This window comes from Coenobita brevimanus, chromosome 116 (assembly GCF_032717465.1).
Source record: "Coenobita brevimanus isolate Jiangsu-jjx chromosome 116, ASM3271746v2, whole genome shotgun sequence".
Lineage (NCBI taxonomy): Eukaryota > Metazoa > Arthropoda > Malacostraca > Decapoda > Coenobitidae > Coenobita > Coenobita brevimanus.
This window is the reverse complement of record NC_137069.1, coordinates 52,371,716-52,389,622: the sequence shown is the minus strand read 5'-3', so window position 1 is coordinate 52,389,622 and position 17,907 is coordinate 52,371,716. Positions and strand designations below refer to the sequence as shown.

General features: G+C 41.4%; 1 protein-coding gene across 1 annotated transcript; it reads right to left on the bottom strand.

The window, feature by feature from the left end:
* Positions 1-16,791: 16,791 nt before the first annotated feature.
* Positions 16,792-17,427, bottom strand: LOC145418737 (uncharacterized). Its single transcript, XM_080287071.1, has one exon. It carries the CDS (start codon positions 17,425-17,427, stop codon positions 16,792-16,794), a length of 636 nt encoding a protein of 211 aa, XP_080143197.1.
* Positions 17,428-17,907: the final 480 nt, after the last annotated feature.

The window sequence follows — 17,907 nt, the reverse complement described above, 5'->3', positions numbered from 1 at the left end:
AAAATAGAAAGGCACAAGAAAAATAAGTTAATTAGAGTAGAATACTGGTTGGCAGAATTCCTGTTGTTACGTTTACCATCCCTTTAAAAAATACAGGTCACATACTATCCTATCCCTTAAAAAAATGCAGTGTATTTAACTTTGCTAACAATAAACAAAATACTTCATGTTATGAAATCCCAAGCTTTTTACAGCTGCCCTTGAACTGAATGTAAGCAAACATACACTTTTTATCATCTAATCCCAATCCTTTGTTACCAAAACATAAAATTAAATGTCAATCTATTTATTAAATCGCAGCTCTTTACAACAGCCCTTTAACAAAATGTAAACAAACATACCTTTTCGTTTCTTGCTCGGCGGAAGGGCTAGCGAGTAATCTGACTCATCACTGACCCTCAGGAGGAAGTTAGGGTCGATGTCATCAGCATCGACGTCGAGGTCGATCTCCATCTCACTGTCATCTGGTTCAGGAGGAGCCACCCATCTGTCCTGGACCTTCCTCCTATAGAAGGAGTAGCTTGGGAACTGGAGAAGAAAAAAATCATTAGTCATAATCATGCAACCATGCCCCCCAAAAATACATCTGACAAACCTCATTAACAACATTCATCATCCTAATCATCATTCATCACTTTCAACACTATACCCATATAATAATGAAGTTTAGGCTAATTGACACACTCTACAACTGCAGAAAACACTAATGTACATTCTCATATTACTGGAAAATAATAAACCATTTGCAAACCACCCGTAGCCAAGGTCATTATCGTCAATATCAAATTCATTTTCATCACTTTTATCATCAGTACTGAATTCAGCCATCATTAGAGTCATTTTCCTTTCTCGGAACACTGAAAAACCCGTTTCTGCTGCTCATTTTCAACATTGGAATAGTAAATACTGCCATGAGAGTCATTGATCATTGCTATCATCCTCACCATCATCGTAACTTCATAAAATGTGGAAAGTATCACCACAAACATCAACAAATTTCACAGTAATTCATGACATAGTGACTTACGATGGTATTATGAGTAACACTGAAGCTACTTTGGTCATTTTCGTTGCCATTATCATCACTATCACCAGATAACATTCCCGTGCGTGATGAGTGTCGTTTGCGGTAATGGCGACAAAGAGCCATATTTATCCACTTTCCACCAATTTTAAATCACTGTCTCCTATATCACGATGTAGTACAATTATCAGATTATTACTGATGAAAAAATTGTGGGCTTACCTCCATTAGTATGGGTGTAGAGTGGCTGAGAAGCCGAGGAACTTAGGGCACATCTGTTAGCTTAGGCTTCCACGTTGACACTGAGTCACTCGTGTCGTGGTTGAGTATGTCCCGCCCAGGATACAAAAAACAAAAACATCACTTTTACACCATCCAGAGATATGAGCCAAGTTAAACATCAGGTGCAACATAACCTCACCCCATGTTTCCCGAAATAACTGCTGAGATGGACGCCAAGAAAAGCGAATGGAAAGGTGAAGGGTGGAGTCATCAGTGTATGAATGGATAGGGTTTGATGTATATCTTAGGTCATTGAGGAATAAAAGAAAGGGAGTTAGAGATAGGACAGAGTCCTGAGGAACACAACTCTTGATAGCTCTAGGAGAAGAACGATAGAGCGACCAGAAAGGAAGCTAGAGATGAAGGCGCAGATAGGAGGATAAAAACTGTAAGAGGGCAGTTTGGAAATTAAAGATTTATGCTAGACTCGACCGAAAGCCTTTGAGATGCCATGTGCAATGGCAAAACTTTCGCCAAAGTCCAATAAGGAGAGTGACCGGGAGTATGAAAGGTAGGTGTGATGATCGCCAGTGTAGCGTCCCTGGCAGAACTCCTACTGACAATCAGAAAGAACTTTGTGATAGGAAAGGTGCTTCAAAATCTGTTTGTTGCGAATAGGTTCAAAAGCTTTTGAAATACGGGAAGTTAAACCAAATGGGCGATATTTCGAGGGCTGGGAACGATCACCCTTCTTTGGGACAGTCTGAATGAGAGCAAGCTTCCAGCTGGAAGGAAGGTACAAGTTGATAGACAATGGTGAAAGTGTTTACCTAGGCAGGGTATAAGCACAAAGGCACAGATCTCGAGGACAAAAGGAGGGACCCCATCAGGTTCATATGCCTTGTTAATAATGAGGCCAGTGATGTCAGAAAATAGATCAACTGGAAAAATTTTATTGTCAAGCTATTAGGAAGTCAGAGGGGGTAAGTGATGGAGGAACAGCACCGGAATCGTCTAAGGTGGAATTGGCCGAAGAGTTCTGCTTCATCAGTTGCAGAAACAGCTACAGCGCCATCAGATTAGAAAAGACTAGGGAAGGATAAAGAAGTAAAGTTGTTAGGAAGGCTTTTGGCAAGGTGCCAGAAGGAGCGAGAAGAATTCGAGTTGGAGAGTTCAGAGCATTTAGCAAGAATGAAATTAACTTTAGCAGAACGAAGGACAGACTTAGCACGATTCTGGTCAGAACAAAACAAGAGATGAGATCCAGTGGTAGGTTGGCTCCTGTACCCTTTGTAAGCCTTCTCCTTGTTGTGGACAGCATTAGAACAAGCACGATTAAACCAAGTGCCTTTTTTTTCATTAGTCAAAGAATGTGAGAAAGGAATGTATGCTTCCATGCCTGAGAGAATTACCTCCATATTGCACAAGGCACATACAGATTGCTCTCAGCCATGGAAGCAATAATCATTCCAGCCTCCCAATCAGCAACCCAACATCAAGGCAATGTTGACCTTGCTTTTGCCTGCGTCAAAGCCGACAAGTCTATAAGAAGTACACCTGTTTTTTTTTTTTTTTTTTTCCTTCAAGGAAAATTCGAGTATTTGCACTTGGAGAGCTCTGAGCGATTTTGTTGTAAAATACAAAATTGCTCAGCTTGAAATTATGAGTCTGTTTAACATGTCAGCTGTTGTATCAGCTGATTATTAGGCGATTTTCAATTTAAGCAATAAGGAGGCATTTTAACAACTTTTTTATGAAATACAAAGATGCTCAAACAGAAATATTTAGTCGAGTTGACATGTCAACTATTGCATCAGCTGATTATTTAACAGTTTCAATTTTGGATATAAGGAGGCATTTTAACAAAATTTTCACATATTCTATAAGTTTCAGAGTGAGAAACTTTTAAAAATTTGGTTGCAATAGTTTTCCCGAAGGATAGTCTCTTCCTGTTTGACAATGGAATTGTTCATAAAGAGTATGTTCCCCGTGGACAGGCTGTGAATCAGCAGTTTTACATAACTGTGCTGAGGTACCTACGGGAATGCATCAGATGCAAACGTCCTGAAAAGTGGTACACCCAGAAATGGTTCTTGCATCACGACAACACCTTATCTCACACCGCATCATCAGTTAATTATAGCCCAAAACAACGTCGTTGTTGCCCTGCACCCCCCAGTACTCGCCAGATCTCTTTGCCTGTGATTTTTACTTGTTCCCCAAGTTTAACTAAGAACTGAAAAGCATAAGATATGAAAACTTAGAACTCCAGGAGAAAACGCAGGAGTCTCTGGACGAGGTGACAAAAGACGACAGGAAGTGTTTTCAGGAATGGGAATGGCGATAGGAGAAGTGTACAGCGTCTCAAGGGGAGCATTTGCAGGGAATTAAAATGAATTTGAGGTAAGCTTTGTAATGAACTTTTTAAAAATCAATTCCTGGAATGGGAGGGAGGCATAGGACATTACTGATTTGATATTTTGTTTGTGGAATTGGAGTCCTTTTTCTGTTTGTTGCCCAGAGTCTTTCCCTATCATTGGACTAAGTTTAATGAGTGTAGGAATGCACCGCCTGTTACGTGTAGTACTTTCTGGTGAGTTCAGTTTCATTTATCATCCAAAGATCTCGGTGAATGGTGTGTGTGTGTGTGTGTGTGTGTGTGTGTGTGTGTGTGTGTGTGTGTGTGTGTGTGTGTGTGTGTGTGTGTGTGTAGCATAGGAATATTTTAAATGTGATGTTAGAGGTGCTCTTTTCCTACTTTTTGTTGGTGGTGATGAGTGTGGTGTTGGATTTGACTGGATAGATCATCAACCTGTTGTCCTCGATCAGTGGATGAAATGAGTGCAGACTGACATGTGGCGTGTGGTTGTTATGGTAATATCATCTACGTCTAATGACATGATTGGAGTGTGGGAATACCATGCATGTATAACCTGAAACGTATGGAAGAAGGAACGGAGCCCTGTGGAACTACTAGTCATGTTTTGTCTTGGTGATAATTTGCCTTGCAGTGGAACGTGTCTGTCTATCCTCCCCCCCCCAAAAAAAAAAAAAAAAAAAAAAAGGGCAAGCAAGTGTTTGCCGTTGTTCTGCATGTGTGTGTTGCAGAGGCTGGTTATTAGTTTGCGTCAGAGGATGGCATCGTAGGCTTTAGTAACTTCCATTGTTGTGAGAAGCTTATGTTGTGCAAGTCCTGCGGAGTTCAATGCGTCCTATGCATGTTGTGGAAGTTTGTTTAGTAAGGTGCTGGAGGAATGTAGATCGATAGCACCTTGTTATGAGGAAGCTAGGGACATGAGGAGTGACTTTGTTAAGAATCAGCCGTCAACTTATTTTGGATGGGATACAGTGTAGTGTAATACGTCTCTATGATGAACGGTGTGTTGGGTCTGTGGCTTAAGTATAGTGATGAATGCTCCTTGTTTCTAATATACATATATACACTCGTGCACACACACACACACAATTTATATATATATATATATATATATATATATATATATATATATATATATATATAGATAGATAGATAGATAGATAGATAGATAGATATAGAGATAGATTGACAAATTATTTAGATATACACCTCTTTCTATCTATCTATCTACCTATCTATCTATCTATCTATCTATCTATCTATCTATCTATCTATCTATATATATATATATATATATATATATATATATATGTATGAAATAAATTGTTTTATAATGTTGTCAGCTGTAACACGATATTGAGATTCAAAAACTGTTGTACTGTTTTGGATAAATAGGCTAAGTTGGCTTACAGTTCCCAGTTAAACTTGCCGTCTCCTTATCAATACATCCAGGTGATGCTGTGCCGGAATGAAACAGGTTAACCACCAATGGTTTATGCTTTTCATTTTCCTGTTCCTGGATCCTACCCACAACATTACAGAAGTGGGAACTGAGTTATGATGATAAATGATCAGGCAATGCACACTTCCCTGAGGCAGTCATGGCATTCATCTTTATTTGGAATGCATTAGGTTGATGAAACACTGAGAAATGGAGGGACTCGGAAAACAACATAACTCATGACTAAAGGGAGATATAAACTAAATGTGTGCTTTGAATCACTTCAAGAAAGAAGGAGCCAACAAAATAAGTTAGTGATTACAACTGCAAAGGGTATTCACAGCCATGCAGTTGGCAAGTCTTAATGGAGTTCTCAGATCAGGATGAAAAACTGATTGACACAGAGATCACAAAATATAAAGCTATGACATGCACGAAGAAGTTAACGCAGGACCTAAAGATTCTCACCACTGATTTCATTGAAGGTGGACTCTCATGGCACTGGATATTTTAGGAAGGTAAATAACATCTTTGAATGCCAAAATATTACCTTAATAATGGAAATGTATATTTATTACATTGCTTTCTATAATATGACATTTTTTTTCAATATTTGTAAAGTCTCTGTAATGTGTCAAGGTTTTAAAGAAAGCTGGCACAAATGGAAATGACCTGACAAACCACACACGGGCAGAAGTAAGATTTTATTTCACCACTGGTTCATATTCAAGTAGTGAATTAAGAAAAAAAAATCTTTTAGTTGTCTGTGTGTGACATTTATCAGCTGAAACTGCAATCAATATGAGAACCAATCTTACACAAGGGATATATCTTATGTTACCTACAAATGTCACTGCTACCATTAAACTCCAAAAGGATACGGAGCGCATTCCACTATAGAGAGGTGTTAGAAAAAAAATACGCAGTTTCCCTGAAGTCGATCATTGGACATTTTAGTTTGCCTATACCATCTACCTCGGGCCTTAAGGGTTGCATTTTTAGCACATATAACCTGAGAAGATAAATTATATTTTCTTCTTAATGATTCCAGACAGCTCCATTCAAATTAAAAGAACACCAGAGTACTGAAGGTGTTCATGAAGGTTGTGTCTAATTTTCTAGCCCTATGGCTAACAAAATGGTCTGGAGGAAGGATGCTTAAGAACATCAATTTTGAAAGGCTTAAATCTGAAAAGGACAAGAATTTGGATTGCCATCAACTTCTGAGTAATTTAAATATTCGGGTGAAAGAAAAGTGCATTGGGCCCCTCTGGTTTGCTGCTGAATACGCGTACAGGTTAACAAGTTAACTTACCATATACTGGTAACTGTTCCATCAAAAAATAGTCTGAAACTATAGACTTGCTGACTCCATTTTTTTTTTTTTTTTTTTATTACAGCTGACAGTCTTTCATAAACGCAGTACTAACCTGATTCCCGTCTGTTTTCTTGGTTTATTCCTGCTGCCTTCAAACAGTATCATTCAGCTTACGATGCACTTCACGAACTGGTGGGTTAGATGCAGTATTATTTAAACCCAGGGTACAAGACTTCTAACCAAAATAAAAGAACGATCTTCTGTAGGCAGAAAGAAAATAACGTCCATGGACTGAAAGGGTTAGCATTCCGGACGAAGATTCCTCCTCCCCTTGCAGGTGGCTGACTGATATAACTGCAAGAAAGGTAGTGTTTTAGTAGCCTACTCCCTTTTTAAAGTGTATTTAATCAATATTCATACTTTTGTGTCATCGCCAACCTTGCTTCACCGTCTGCTACGTCAACTGTATATTCCATGGTAAAAAAATAAGAATAAAATGTTTAGTAGATGCCTCGTCCTGTCAACAGATGGAGAACAAGACAGCGTTGAAAAATACATATTATATCTTTGGAGACAGTTCGGGCAGTTCCAGTTCATGGCAGCTAAAAATATCATGCTTGGAAGAGGCATAAAATAAATAAGGATGGGACGACTGACTTGGGGGAAATAATGTGATATCAAGAATGATAGAAGATTGGCAATGTCAAAAGACTGGTGTTTAATCTGTTATTACTCTTTTTCCTTGAGCATGAATCGGAAACCAGGAATCTAAACACACACACACACACACACACACACACACACACACACACACACACACACACACACACACACACACATACACACATGGAACACAAACTTGTGAATGCTCAGAGAAGATGGGGAATACGGTTGAGTTATGTGGCACTTGAACAGACGAAAGTAGAGGGTGTAATCACTAAAATGAAAATACAGAACTGGCTCTGAACAGGCCACGTCCTTCATCTATACCTCATACCAATTAACCTGGCCAGGCATGTATGGCAACACTGTTCCTGCCGAGATTCTGATTGGCTGGAGGTGTTTGTTCGATTTCGTTGCTGCTAAAATTGATACTCTTTTTATTATCAGATGTGATACTGAGTTTGTCGACAATACAGTCGTCAAAAGTAATAAAAAATCCGTTATATACTTATCAACAATGAAATTTTCGTAGGAAGATAGAGATATTGAGTCAACAAAGTATTATAACAGTCCAAGTCAAGGTCAGCATTCGAACAATTCATTTAAATCTCCGACACTCCGTAATATAACAGAAAATTAAGAAAACCTGCTTAATCTAAGCGTTGGTATAACACATTTAAATTCTGAGATCAGTCCCTACTGTGATAATAGAGGATATATGATGAAATAGTTTTCCTTTACCTACTTTGATTTTTCGCGATTTTTTCAAACCTCCCTCCCCGCAGAATCCGTCTTTTCATTTGAATTTTTAATCATTCAGAGTTGTGGCACGATTTAAGGGTGCGGACTGATCTTAAAATTTAAATGTGTGTTACACCAACGCTTAGATTAAGTAGGTTTCCTTAATTTTCTGTTATATTACGGAGTGTCGGAGATTTAAAGAAATTGTTCGAATGCTGACCTTGACTTGGACTATTATAATACTTTGTTGACTCAGTATTTCTATCTTCCTACGAAAATTTCATTGTTGATAAGTATATAACGGATTTCTTTTTGCTTTTGACGATTGTATTGTCGACAAACTCAGTATCACATCTGATAATAAAAGGAGTATCAGTTTTAGCAGCAACGAAATCGAACAAACACCTCCAGCCAATCAGAATCTCGGCCGGAACAGTGTTGCCGTACATGCCTGGCCAGATTAATTGGTATGAGGTATAGTAGATTAGCCATCCTCGCACGACTCATATTAACCAGGGATCTTGCAATGCAGACAACGACACACGTGCTGTTAGGGGAACTGCGTGGTAACACGAGTTAAGGAGTTAAGAGCGAGAGACAGATTTGTTGGGATTCGAAGGAACAGTCGAGGCCATCGTCCTGCACTGGACTGTAGCATACCTCTAATGATAATAACACCTCTTGGGAATCAGACCTATAAGCTTGAGCAGGTCCTCACTTCTACTGGGGTACTCTAACCTCTCAACCACATAGCTCCATAGTTGCCAGTGGAAAGGAACTATTCCGTCACCCATACACCCTACCCTGCGCCTCCTTAACCATGACGGAGTGAAAATGTTGACCCTCCTTTAAAGTGAGTCTCATTTATACTGGGGGAATGTTCCAGACTCACCTGCTTACATCCCACCAACACCACGTCCACCACCGCCACCAGACTTCGCTCCTCCATACTCGAAGACATATTGCTATCGATGTGTGTGTGTGTGTGTGTGTGTGTGTGTGTGTGTGTGTGTGTGTGTGTGTGTGTGTGTGTGTGTGTGTGTGTGTGTGTGTGTGTGTTTATATATGTATTTGTGTCTCGTAAGTGCGTGCGTGGGTATGTGTACAGTACACTGCCTAAAATAAATTATGTCCACAATTTGTATGAAACACTAAGGCCCAGTGAACGAAGCATATTCCCTCCCGAGACATTAGACGGAGTTTCGTTCCTTACCGAAACAGCTGCACCCATCTTTGCAGATACTATTTTTAAGCAGTGTGTGGTCAAGAAAAAGAATTACACGAACATCACGTCTGAGCATGTTTGTGTGTGTTTGCATGCATGTGATGTGTGAGTGATTGTTTCTACTTGCTCTAATGCTTTTTCTCCAGTTGTCCTTTTCTACTTCGTTTTCTCGGAACCTGCCAACTTAACATATATTATTGTATATCGAACTAAGACTGTCACGAATCAATTCGCGACATTTCCTTTTTGTGAGAAGCCACGAACTATTAGTGGAAAACTCACTGTGTATCGCTCAGTTAACCGTTTCTCTCTCCATTCCGGGGTATACTTTTCAAATAATTCGTCACCGTTTTCAAAAAGTGACCGATTTAATGCACGTCACTAAGTGCGCTACTGAGCGATACAATTATTTCTTTATCGTTTGCCTCTGCTTCATTCAACCGTTAGCCACGCCTTCTTCCGGTGGCCTGTGCGTACTGCTTATGCATTATTTGAATACAGTCTTGTGTTTGCTGTGACGGAGAAAGGGTCTGTGCTCAGAAGTGGAGAGGTCAGCTAGCACCCCAAGCTCCATTAGTACAGTTAATCCCAGTTCTCCCACCTTAGTGGTGATACATAGTATTCATCGACTGGTATTTCCTTTGTGTATTTTGTAGTTTTAAGAGCTTAGTTAAGGTGGTTTTTCCTAGGCGTAAGTATTTAGCTTCTGTGTGAGTGAGCGAGTGCGTCTCATTGATTTGATTTGAAATGTAATGTTAAATTTATTTTTGTGATTAATAAATTTAACAGTTCTATTTCTTGAGCTTAATGTAGAGTAAAAATCTTGTTTCATTTCTCCATAATTAAGCTTATTTTCCATACAGCTCCTAGCTTGCATAAACGTTTGCTTTCATAACTGGTACTTAGACCAGTCTTGTATTAACTTAAAATCCGTTGTGCCAGGAGTTAATGCATCAGCAAGAACCTGATGTTATTATTATTAGTATTAGTTATTTATTGTCAGGGGTGATGTGACTTTCTCCAGAGGCTAACAGTACAGTAATTCAGCAATTGTGAGTAATTAGTCTCTGCTGTGTACTGTTGAGAAAGTTTATAAATTCTCGTTCTCAGAGAATCGTGCTAAGCCAGCGTAAAGTAATCGTTGCTTGATGTAGCAAGACAACCATTGTCTCTGCTCTTCAATATTATTGAATATTATTATCAATTTAAATAATAAATTTAACCATTTATATTTCAAAATTACCGTGATATTATATAAAAACCCCGTGACAATTGGCGACCTCGCCAGGATATTAACTCCTAGCTCTAAAGCTATTCACGAGATAGTGCTCACTCATTCATATTTAGGTATTTATCATTAAAGTTTATAGACACAAGCTTACTGGTGTTTACCCTTAATTTAGCAAGTGAATTTTGCTTTATTAATCAATAGAGTACTTAACTCTAGTTTATTCTTGGTAACGCCACACGATTTTATTCGCTCCTGGGAAGTCGCCGTACCCATTGTGTTTATTTTTGAGTCTTCCCAGTCATTTACATTTTTTATTTATTCTTTGCCAGCTAACTGGATAAGACTGGTCACCACTAGCTTGTGTCTGTACTCTTTACTTGTGTTTATTAGTATTCGTCGCTAAGCAGTCAGTACTCAATTTCGGTTTTGCTTAATAAATTAGCGCCATGGCTACTACTGTATTTTTACAGGAAGCCAAAGAAATGGGTCTTTCGGACCCAACCGAAATTAAAGAGTATATACTCTCACGGCATAATCAGGAGCAGCAGCGCGAGAATGATGCCCGTGAAGAGCGTAAGATTCAGCGCGAATACGAGCGAGAACAGCGTGAGGAACGCGAAAAGGAGCGCGAGAAGAGCGACAACAGCGCGAACATGAGCAAAAACAGCGCGAACTCGAACTAGTACAAGAGCGAGAACAGCGCGAATACGAGCGGGAACAACGAGAACATGAACTTGAAGTGCTGAAGCTCAAGCGAGATTCCTTGGCTTCAGACACGTCTGATGCAGTTGGTCAAAGCTCCACGAGCGTTCTCCCTGCACATGTCCTGGCGACCCCACGCATCAAGCTTCCTTCATACAAGGAAAGCGAGCGAATCGAGCCGTACATAGCTCGTTTTGAGGACATGGCAGACTTATATCAACTGGATGAGGCAGCTAAGCGGATCCAATTTCTTAGTTTATTTGAGGGCCCTGCCCTCGATATTCTCCACAGAATTCGTGGAGACAATCTCACATATGAGATGATGAAAGCTGCACTCATTAAGGCATATGGTCTCACAGTAGACGACGCCAAAGTTCAGTTCATGCGAGCTCGTCTCCAAGACAAGGAGACAGCTGTTCAGTTCCTTGATCGTCTCACAGCTTACTTAAATGAGTGGATGGAGAAAGATGAAACTCCTTCCACGCGTGAGGGGATAATTGACCTTATGCTGCGTACACAGCTAGAGAGGTCGTGGCCTGCTGAGCTCATAGCACAGCTTAAGATCTGCCAGGTGAAAGATGCCAGCCAAATGGCAGAGAAGGCTGACGCATTCTTTACTGCATACGGGTATCAAGCTCGTAAGCAAAACACCTGGAGCAGAAAAGATACTGCTAAGTCTGGGAAGCCGTCTCAGACTGAATCCCAGCACCAAGGCCGTTCTCAGAGTAATGGTCAAGGTCCAAGCAAACCACAGAAGGACCAGGGGCAAAACACTCAGAAATCTGAGTGGAAGCGGTACAACAAGCACCCCAACCAGCAGCAGTTTCCCAAGCATCAGCAGCAATACAAGGACAAGCCACGTAACCCTCAGTCAGGTCAATTAGTGTATCGGAGGCAGGAGGCAAATGCAGCCTTTATTCCACAAGCACCCGGTGGTGCCATCCCTACCAGTGTGGGTACTTCCCCACAGTTCACTAGTCCCACAGTGACAGTGAACTCCCCTCCAAAGATGGCCAATGTTCCATCTTCCCAATATAATCCACAAGGCACAATGTTCGCCGCATCAGTTCAGCAGCCTCATGAGTGGCTAGCTGCTTCCTCCACAGGTCCTCCCACAGGTGACAGTACCTTCCTTGTTCAGCAAGGGTTTGTGGGAGACACTCCTGTGAAGGTCCTGAGAGACAATGGTTCCTCAGGTTGCTCTGTTAAGCAGAGTTTAGTTCGGCCTGAGCAGTATACAGGTCGACAGATCCATGCAAAGCTTATTGATGGATCAGTGAGATTGTTCCCTGAGGCATGTATCCAGGTGGCATCTCCATTTTATACTGGTATGACACTTGCAGTTGTCATGCCAGAGCCTCTATTTGACTTAATAGTAGGCAATATTAATGGAGTCAAGGATAGTTGCTCCGATGGCGCTACTCAGACTTCGGCTGCTGCGGTGACACGAGCCATGACTGAGGCTCCAGACTGTGTCACCCCAGTGATCATTGAATCGCCGCAAGATCTGATGTGCAGTCAACTTGTTGTACAAGAACAACATTCTGACCCGACACTTGCTGCCGTGCGGAATAAACAAAAGGGTCGAGTGATTAAGTATTCACGGGGAGGTCGAGCCAAGTTCCTTCGCAAACAAGGACGGCTCTACCGTGAGTCACGAACACCCGAGGGCGAGGTTCGACTGCAGTTTGTCGTTCCCGCCAAGTACCGCCCAGCAGTGTTACAATGGGGTCATTGTCCAGCCTCAGGAGGTCACCTGGGCAAAAGGAAGACCCAGGGCCGTATCCGAGCTGACTTTTTCTGGCCAGGGATGGGACGAGACATAGACAGTTTTGTCCGTTCCTGCAGTGTGTGCCAAAGTATCACCACTGATCAGGGACATGTCCTTCCTGTGCCGTTCATAACCACACCTGTAATCTCTGAGTCAGTTGAGAGACAGGGTAGTGGTGAAGTGGGTGCAGACCTGATGTCTCGCCCATTGGCCCCACAGGACACAGTATGTCCAGGGCCTGTACATGCATATTATGTACCTTAAGTTAAGGGGGAAGTTGAGAGGCGACTTGAGGCTATGGAAGACCCAAGTTTGCACAAGGATTCTCAGCTTTCCGGTACTAATATAAGTATTGTATTGTAGGTTAAGGGGGAAGTGAGAACTCTGCAGAGGCGACTTGAGGCTATGGAAGACCCAAGTTTGCACAAGGATTCTCAGCTTCCCAATACTAATATAGTATTGTAGGTTAAGGGGGAAGTTCGAGAGAGAACTCCGCAGAGGCGACTTGAGGCTATGGAAGACCCAAGTTTGCACAAGGATTCTCAGCTTTCCAATACTAATATAAGTATCGTAGGTAAAGGGGGAAGTTCGAGAGAGAACTCCGCAGAGGCGACTTGAGGCTATGGAAGACCCAAGTTTGCACAAGGATTCTCAGCTTCCCAATACTAATATAAGTATTGTAGGTTAAGGGGGAAGTTCGAGAGAGAACTCCGCAGAGGCGACTTGAGGCTATGGAAGACCCAAGTTTGCACAAGGATTCTCAGCTTTCCGGTACTAATATAAGTATTGTATTGTAGGTTAAGGGGGAAGTGAGAACTCTGCAGAGGCGACTTGAGGCTATGGAAGACCCAAGTTTGCACAAGGATTCTCAGCTTCCCGATATTAATATAAGTACTGTAGGTTAAGGCACAGGTTGAGGACCCGTGTGCGGCTCGAGGCTATGGAAGACCCGAGTTTGCACAGGGATTCTCAACTTGCCGACCATAATCGTGTGCTAAAATTAATGGCGACCTCGAGTGTACTTTTCATAGCATGTACTGACTGCTAGCCAGAGAGAGTAATTGTAACTTAATAAGAATTTTGTCTCATTGACACTTTTGATGCTCCACCTCAATTGGTTTTGCAGGTTCAGCAATGGGTGTAGCAGTTTTGCTGTGCGGGCCAGCTGATCGTCTGCCGCACGCTGCCGCCTCTTCTCCTCTGCCTTCGTCGTCGTCATATTTACTGTGTCATTTTACACGTAGGTACAGTTACACTACAACTGTCACACCTACACCGTGTATTACATACACCACGCTACACAACAATTAGTTGTCAGTGTAAATGTAGCGAATTTTCGCTCAGTTTGACCTGAGTACAGGATTTTCACCGTCGTCACGGAGTTTTTCCCTCAAGCTTGCTTCTATTAACGTAAATACGAGGTTTTTTCACTCACTGGCGACTGCGATTTTCTCCTGTAGCAGGATAGCACACACACCACAGTGTGAATCTTGTGTGACTGAGTTAGGATTTATATGTATGTATATTGAAATCATTCTTCTGAAGGAAGAAAGATTTAATTTTCATGGGGCGTAATGTCACGAATCAATTCGCGACATTTCCTTTTTGTGAGAAGCCACGAACTATTAGTGGAAAACTCACTGTGTATCGCTCAGTTAACCGTTTCTCTCTCCATTCCGGGGTATACTTTTCAAATAATTCGTCACCGTTTTCAAAAAGTGACCGATTTAATGCACGTCACTAAGTGCGCTACTGAGCGATACAATTATTTCTTTATCGTTTGCCTCTGCTTCATTCAACCGTTAGCCACGCCTTCTTCCGGTGGCCTGTGCGTACTGCTTATGCATTATTTGAATACAGTCTTGTGTTTGCTGTGACGGAGAAAGGGTCTGTGCTCAGAAGTGGAGAGGTCAGCTAGCACCCCAAGCTCCATTAGTACAGTTAATCCCAGTTCTCCCACCTTAGTGGTGATACATAGTATTCATCGACTGGTATTTCCTTTGTGTATTTTGTAGTTTTAAGAGCTTAGTTAAGGTGGTTTTTCCTAGGCGTAAGTATTTAGCTTCTGTGTGAGTGAGCGAGTGCGTCTCATTGATTTGATTTGAAATGTAATGTTAAATTTATTTTTGTGATTAATAAATTTAACAGTTCTATTTCTTGAGCTTAATGTAGAGTAAAAATCTTGTTTCATTTCTCCATAATTAAGCTTATTTTCCATACAGCTCCTAGCTTGCATAAACGTTTGCTTTCATAACTGGTACTTAGACCAGTCTTGTATTAACTTAAAATCCGTTGTGCCAGGAGTTAATGCATCAGCAAGAACCTGATGTTATTATTATTAGTATTAGTTATTTATTGTCAGGGGTGATGTGACTTTCTCCAGAGGCTAACAGTACAGTAATTCAGCAATTGTGAGTAATTAGTCTCTGCTGTGTACTGTTGAGAAAGTTTATAAATTCTCGTTCTCAGAGAATCGTGCTAAGCCAGCGTAAAGTAATCGTTGCTTGATGTAGCAAGACAACCATTGTCTCTGCTCTTCAATATTATTGAATATTATTATCAATTTAAATAATAAATTTAACCATTTATATTTCAAAATTACCGTGATATTATATAAAAACCCCGTGACAAAGACAATGTTCATGATGTTTAGAGCCATGATAATGGTGATGGTAACTTACTGCTACTACTCTGTATGCGTTTGCATGATTATCAGTTAAGGCCGATGCAGGGGTTGAGACAAGTAGTATCGTGGGCAAAAGTTCTCCGACAGTCCTCTATCAGCAGTGTGTTTCATACCCCAAAACACAGATGCCTCTCTCTACGCCAGCCTGGGGAAGAGGAAGAGCAGGGATAGGGGGGCGGTGGTAGTATTAAGGGACGGCTCCGCGTGCAAATGATATAACAGACGGGGAAAGTATTAATAAACAGCTAACAGAACCTTACAGATAGGGAAGACAATATTCAGCGTTTTGACGTGAGAAATATGGCTAAGACAATAATAAGCATTAGCTATTAGAAGAGAGAGAGAGAGAGAGAGAGAGAGAGAGAGAGAGAGAGAGAGAGAGAGAGAGAGAGAGAGAGAGAGAGAGAGAGAGAGAGAGAGAGAGAGAGAGAGAGAGGCTTGGTAGGTAGTTTGACAGTTGGTCATACGATTACGGGTAAAGGATAGGTAGGAAGAGAAGACATAGTAATTGTGGGAAAAGGAAAAAAATATATATAAAATCACGTTTACACAGTAATAAATCAGTTAATAGTTGTTAATATATGGATACTTCTGATCAGTTGTGGTCGACAGAAACTGACTATTACATTAACCTATATAAATATTAAGCATCCTACTACTGGAGACGTATTTCCTGGGTTGGTTGCCGTATCAAGGGCGCTTACATGACTTACAGTATGAAAAGGGTTTAATCGTTGTGTAATTATGATTAGTTATACATAATCCACTTTGATACCTGCCTTCTGGTTTCTTTCTTTTACTTTAAGGTGGTATGCCATGTAATATGTTTGACATCTGCATCAATGGCATTTTGTAGGTTAGCATTCATTCAGTAATGCTGTAACTAATTTCGGACACTGATTACATAACGGACTAGTTAGAATCAGGATATGAGAAATATTAGTCTGTTCATATACCATTCTTTATGTGTTATAAAAACACATGTGACAGCAACGGTTTATTATAACAGTATGCATTAATAAGGAAAACAAATTGTGTGTAAAAGTATACCATACCATTATATACAGGCTTGGTAAGATGTCCCCCCCCCCCCAGCATCAGTGACATCATTTAACCTCTTCCTCAGGGATTTTACAAGGTTGGAACATATGCCTGGGCTGCGGCGGATGCTCTCCCACACTTCCTGTGCATGGTGCACAATAGCAGCAGTAGTGTGCCCCTGTCCGACACGCCAGTCCCCTACCGTAACTGTCCAAATATGTTCATTGGGGTTGAAATCGCATCACTTTGGAGGCCAGTCCAGGAAGGTATTCTCAGGATGTGCCTACGTCCACAGTTTCACACACTGACTCATATGGACTGGACTCATATCGTGGACAACAGTGACTGTCTAAGGAGTAGGAATGACCATCATTCGCGCGTTGGGCAGCAGGACCTCCTCTTCTATACGAACATACTCCTCGCTTATTAGTCTGCCCTCAGTCTGTATCAACTCACATGGACCAGATGTACTCATCCACCCCCAAAGGGCTGTGGTTATACGACCACTATTTGCTTTCTGCTTTATGTGCTGTTCCATATATCGACCATTTTTGAGTCTCCAGAACATCCTTGCCCCTGCCTTCACGGACGAAAAACACTTATCTGTAAAGATCACGTTTTCCCAAAAATCATCGCTTTCTACACAGTATTGAAGGGCAAAACCCAGCCGAGCCTCTTTATTTGCAGGGGACAGCTCTCCTTTCATAGCTGGGATATAACAGGAAATGTCTGCTTCGTGCAGGCGTCGTCTTGCTGTGGAATTGCTGCCGGTCAAGCGGAGGTCGCGCCTAATCTGTGTTGCTGGTGTCAGTGGGCGTTGTAGTGCTGTCTCTACGACAGCCTCGTCCTGTTCTCGCGCTGTTACCCTTGGCCGTCCACTACGAGGCCTTGTCCTTAATGTTCCTTCCTGTTGCCATTGTGTGATCCACCGGTAAATGGTGGACCTGTGTACACCAGTTTCACGTGAAATTTCCCGTGCAGTCATACCAGCCTCGCAAATTCCAATAATCCTTCCATGCCTGCTATTACATTGGGGGTATTCTGACGGTGCTCAACCATGTTATTTGATAAGGGGACGATATTGGTATTAGGCTGGGCGCACACGATATGGATGCAGTTTTACAATGGCAAAATGCAGTTATAACATTAATATATATTTACAAACATTGCACATAATATGTTGGGGTATGACATTACGTAAGGCAAATCATTTCAGATTATTAAAGGACAAAATATTATCATATTAGGTAATCACCAAACGAATGACCACAAAGCACAAACATTACCGGATACCGTGACGATAGTAGACTGGAAAACAAGACTACCCCTGTAACACATGGCCTCGGTTTTAGTGAGGCTTGTGAAGCGGTGATCTACCTGGTTCAATAATCGGTTCCTCACCTGGAATTGTGAGTATGTGTAGTTTGTTACTACATTCCAGAAGTGTCACCGTTTCTCCGGGTGA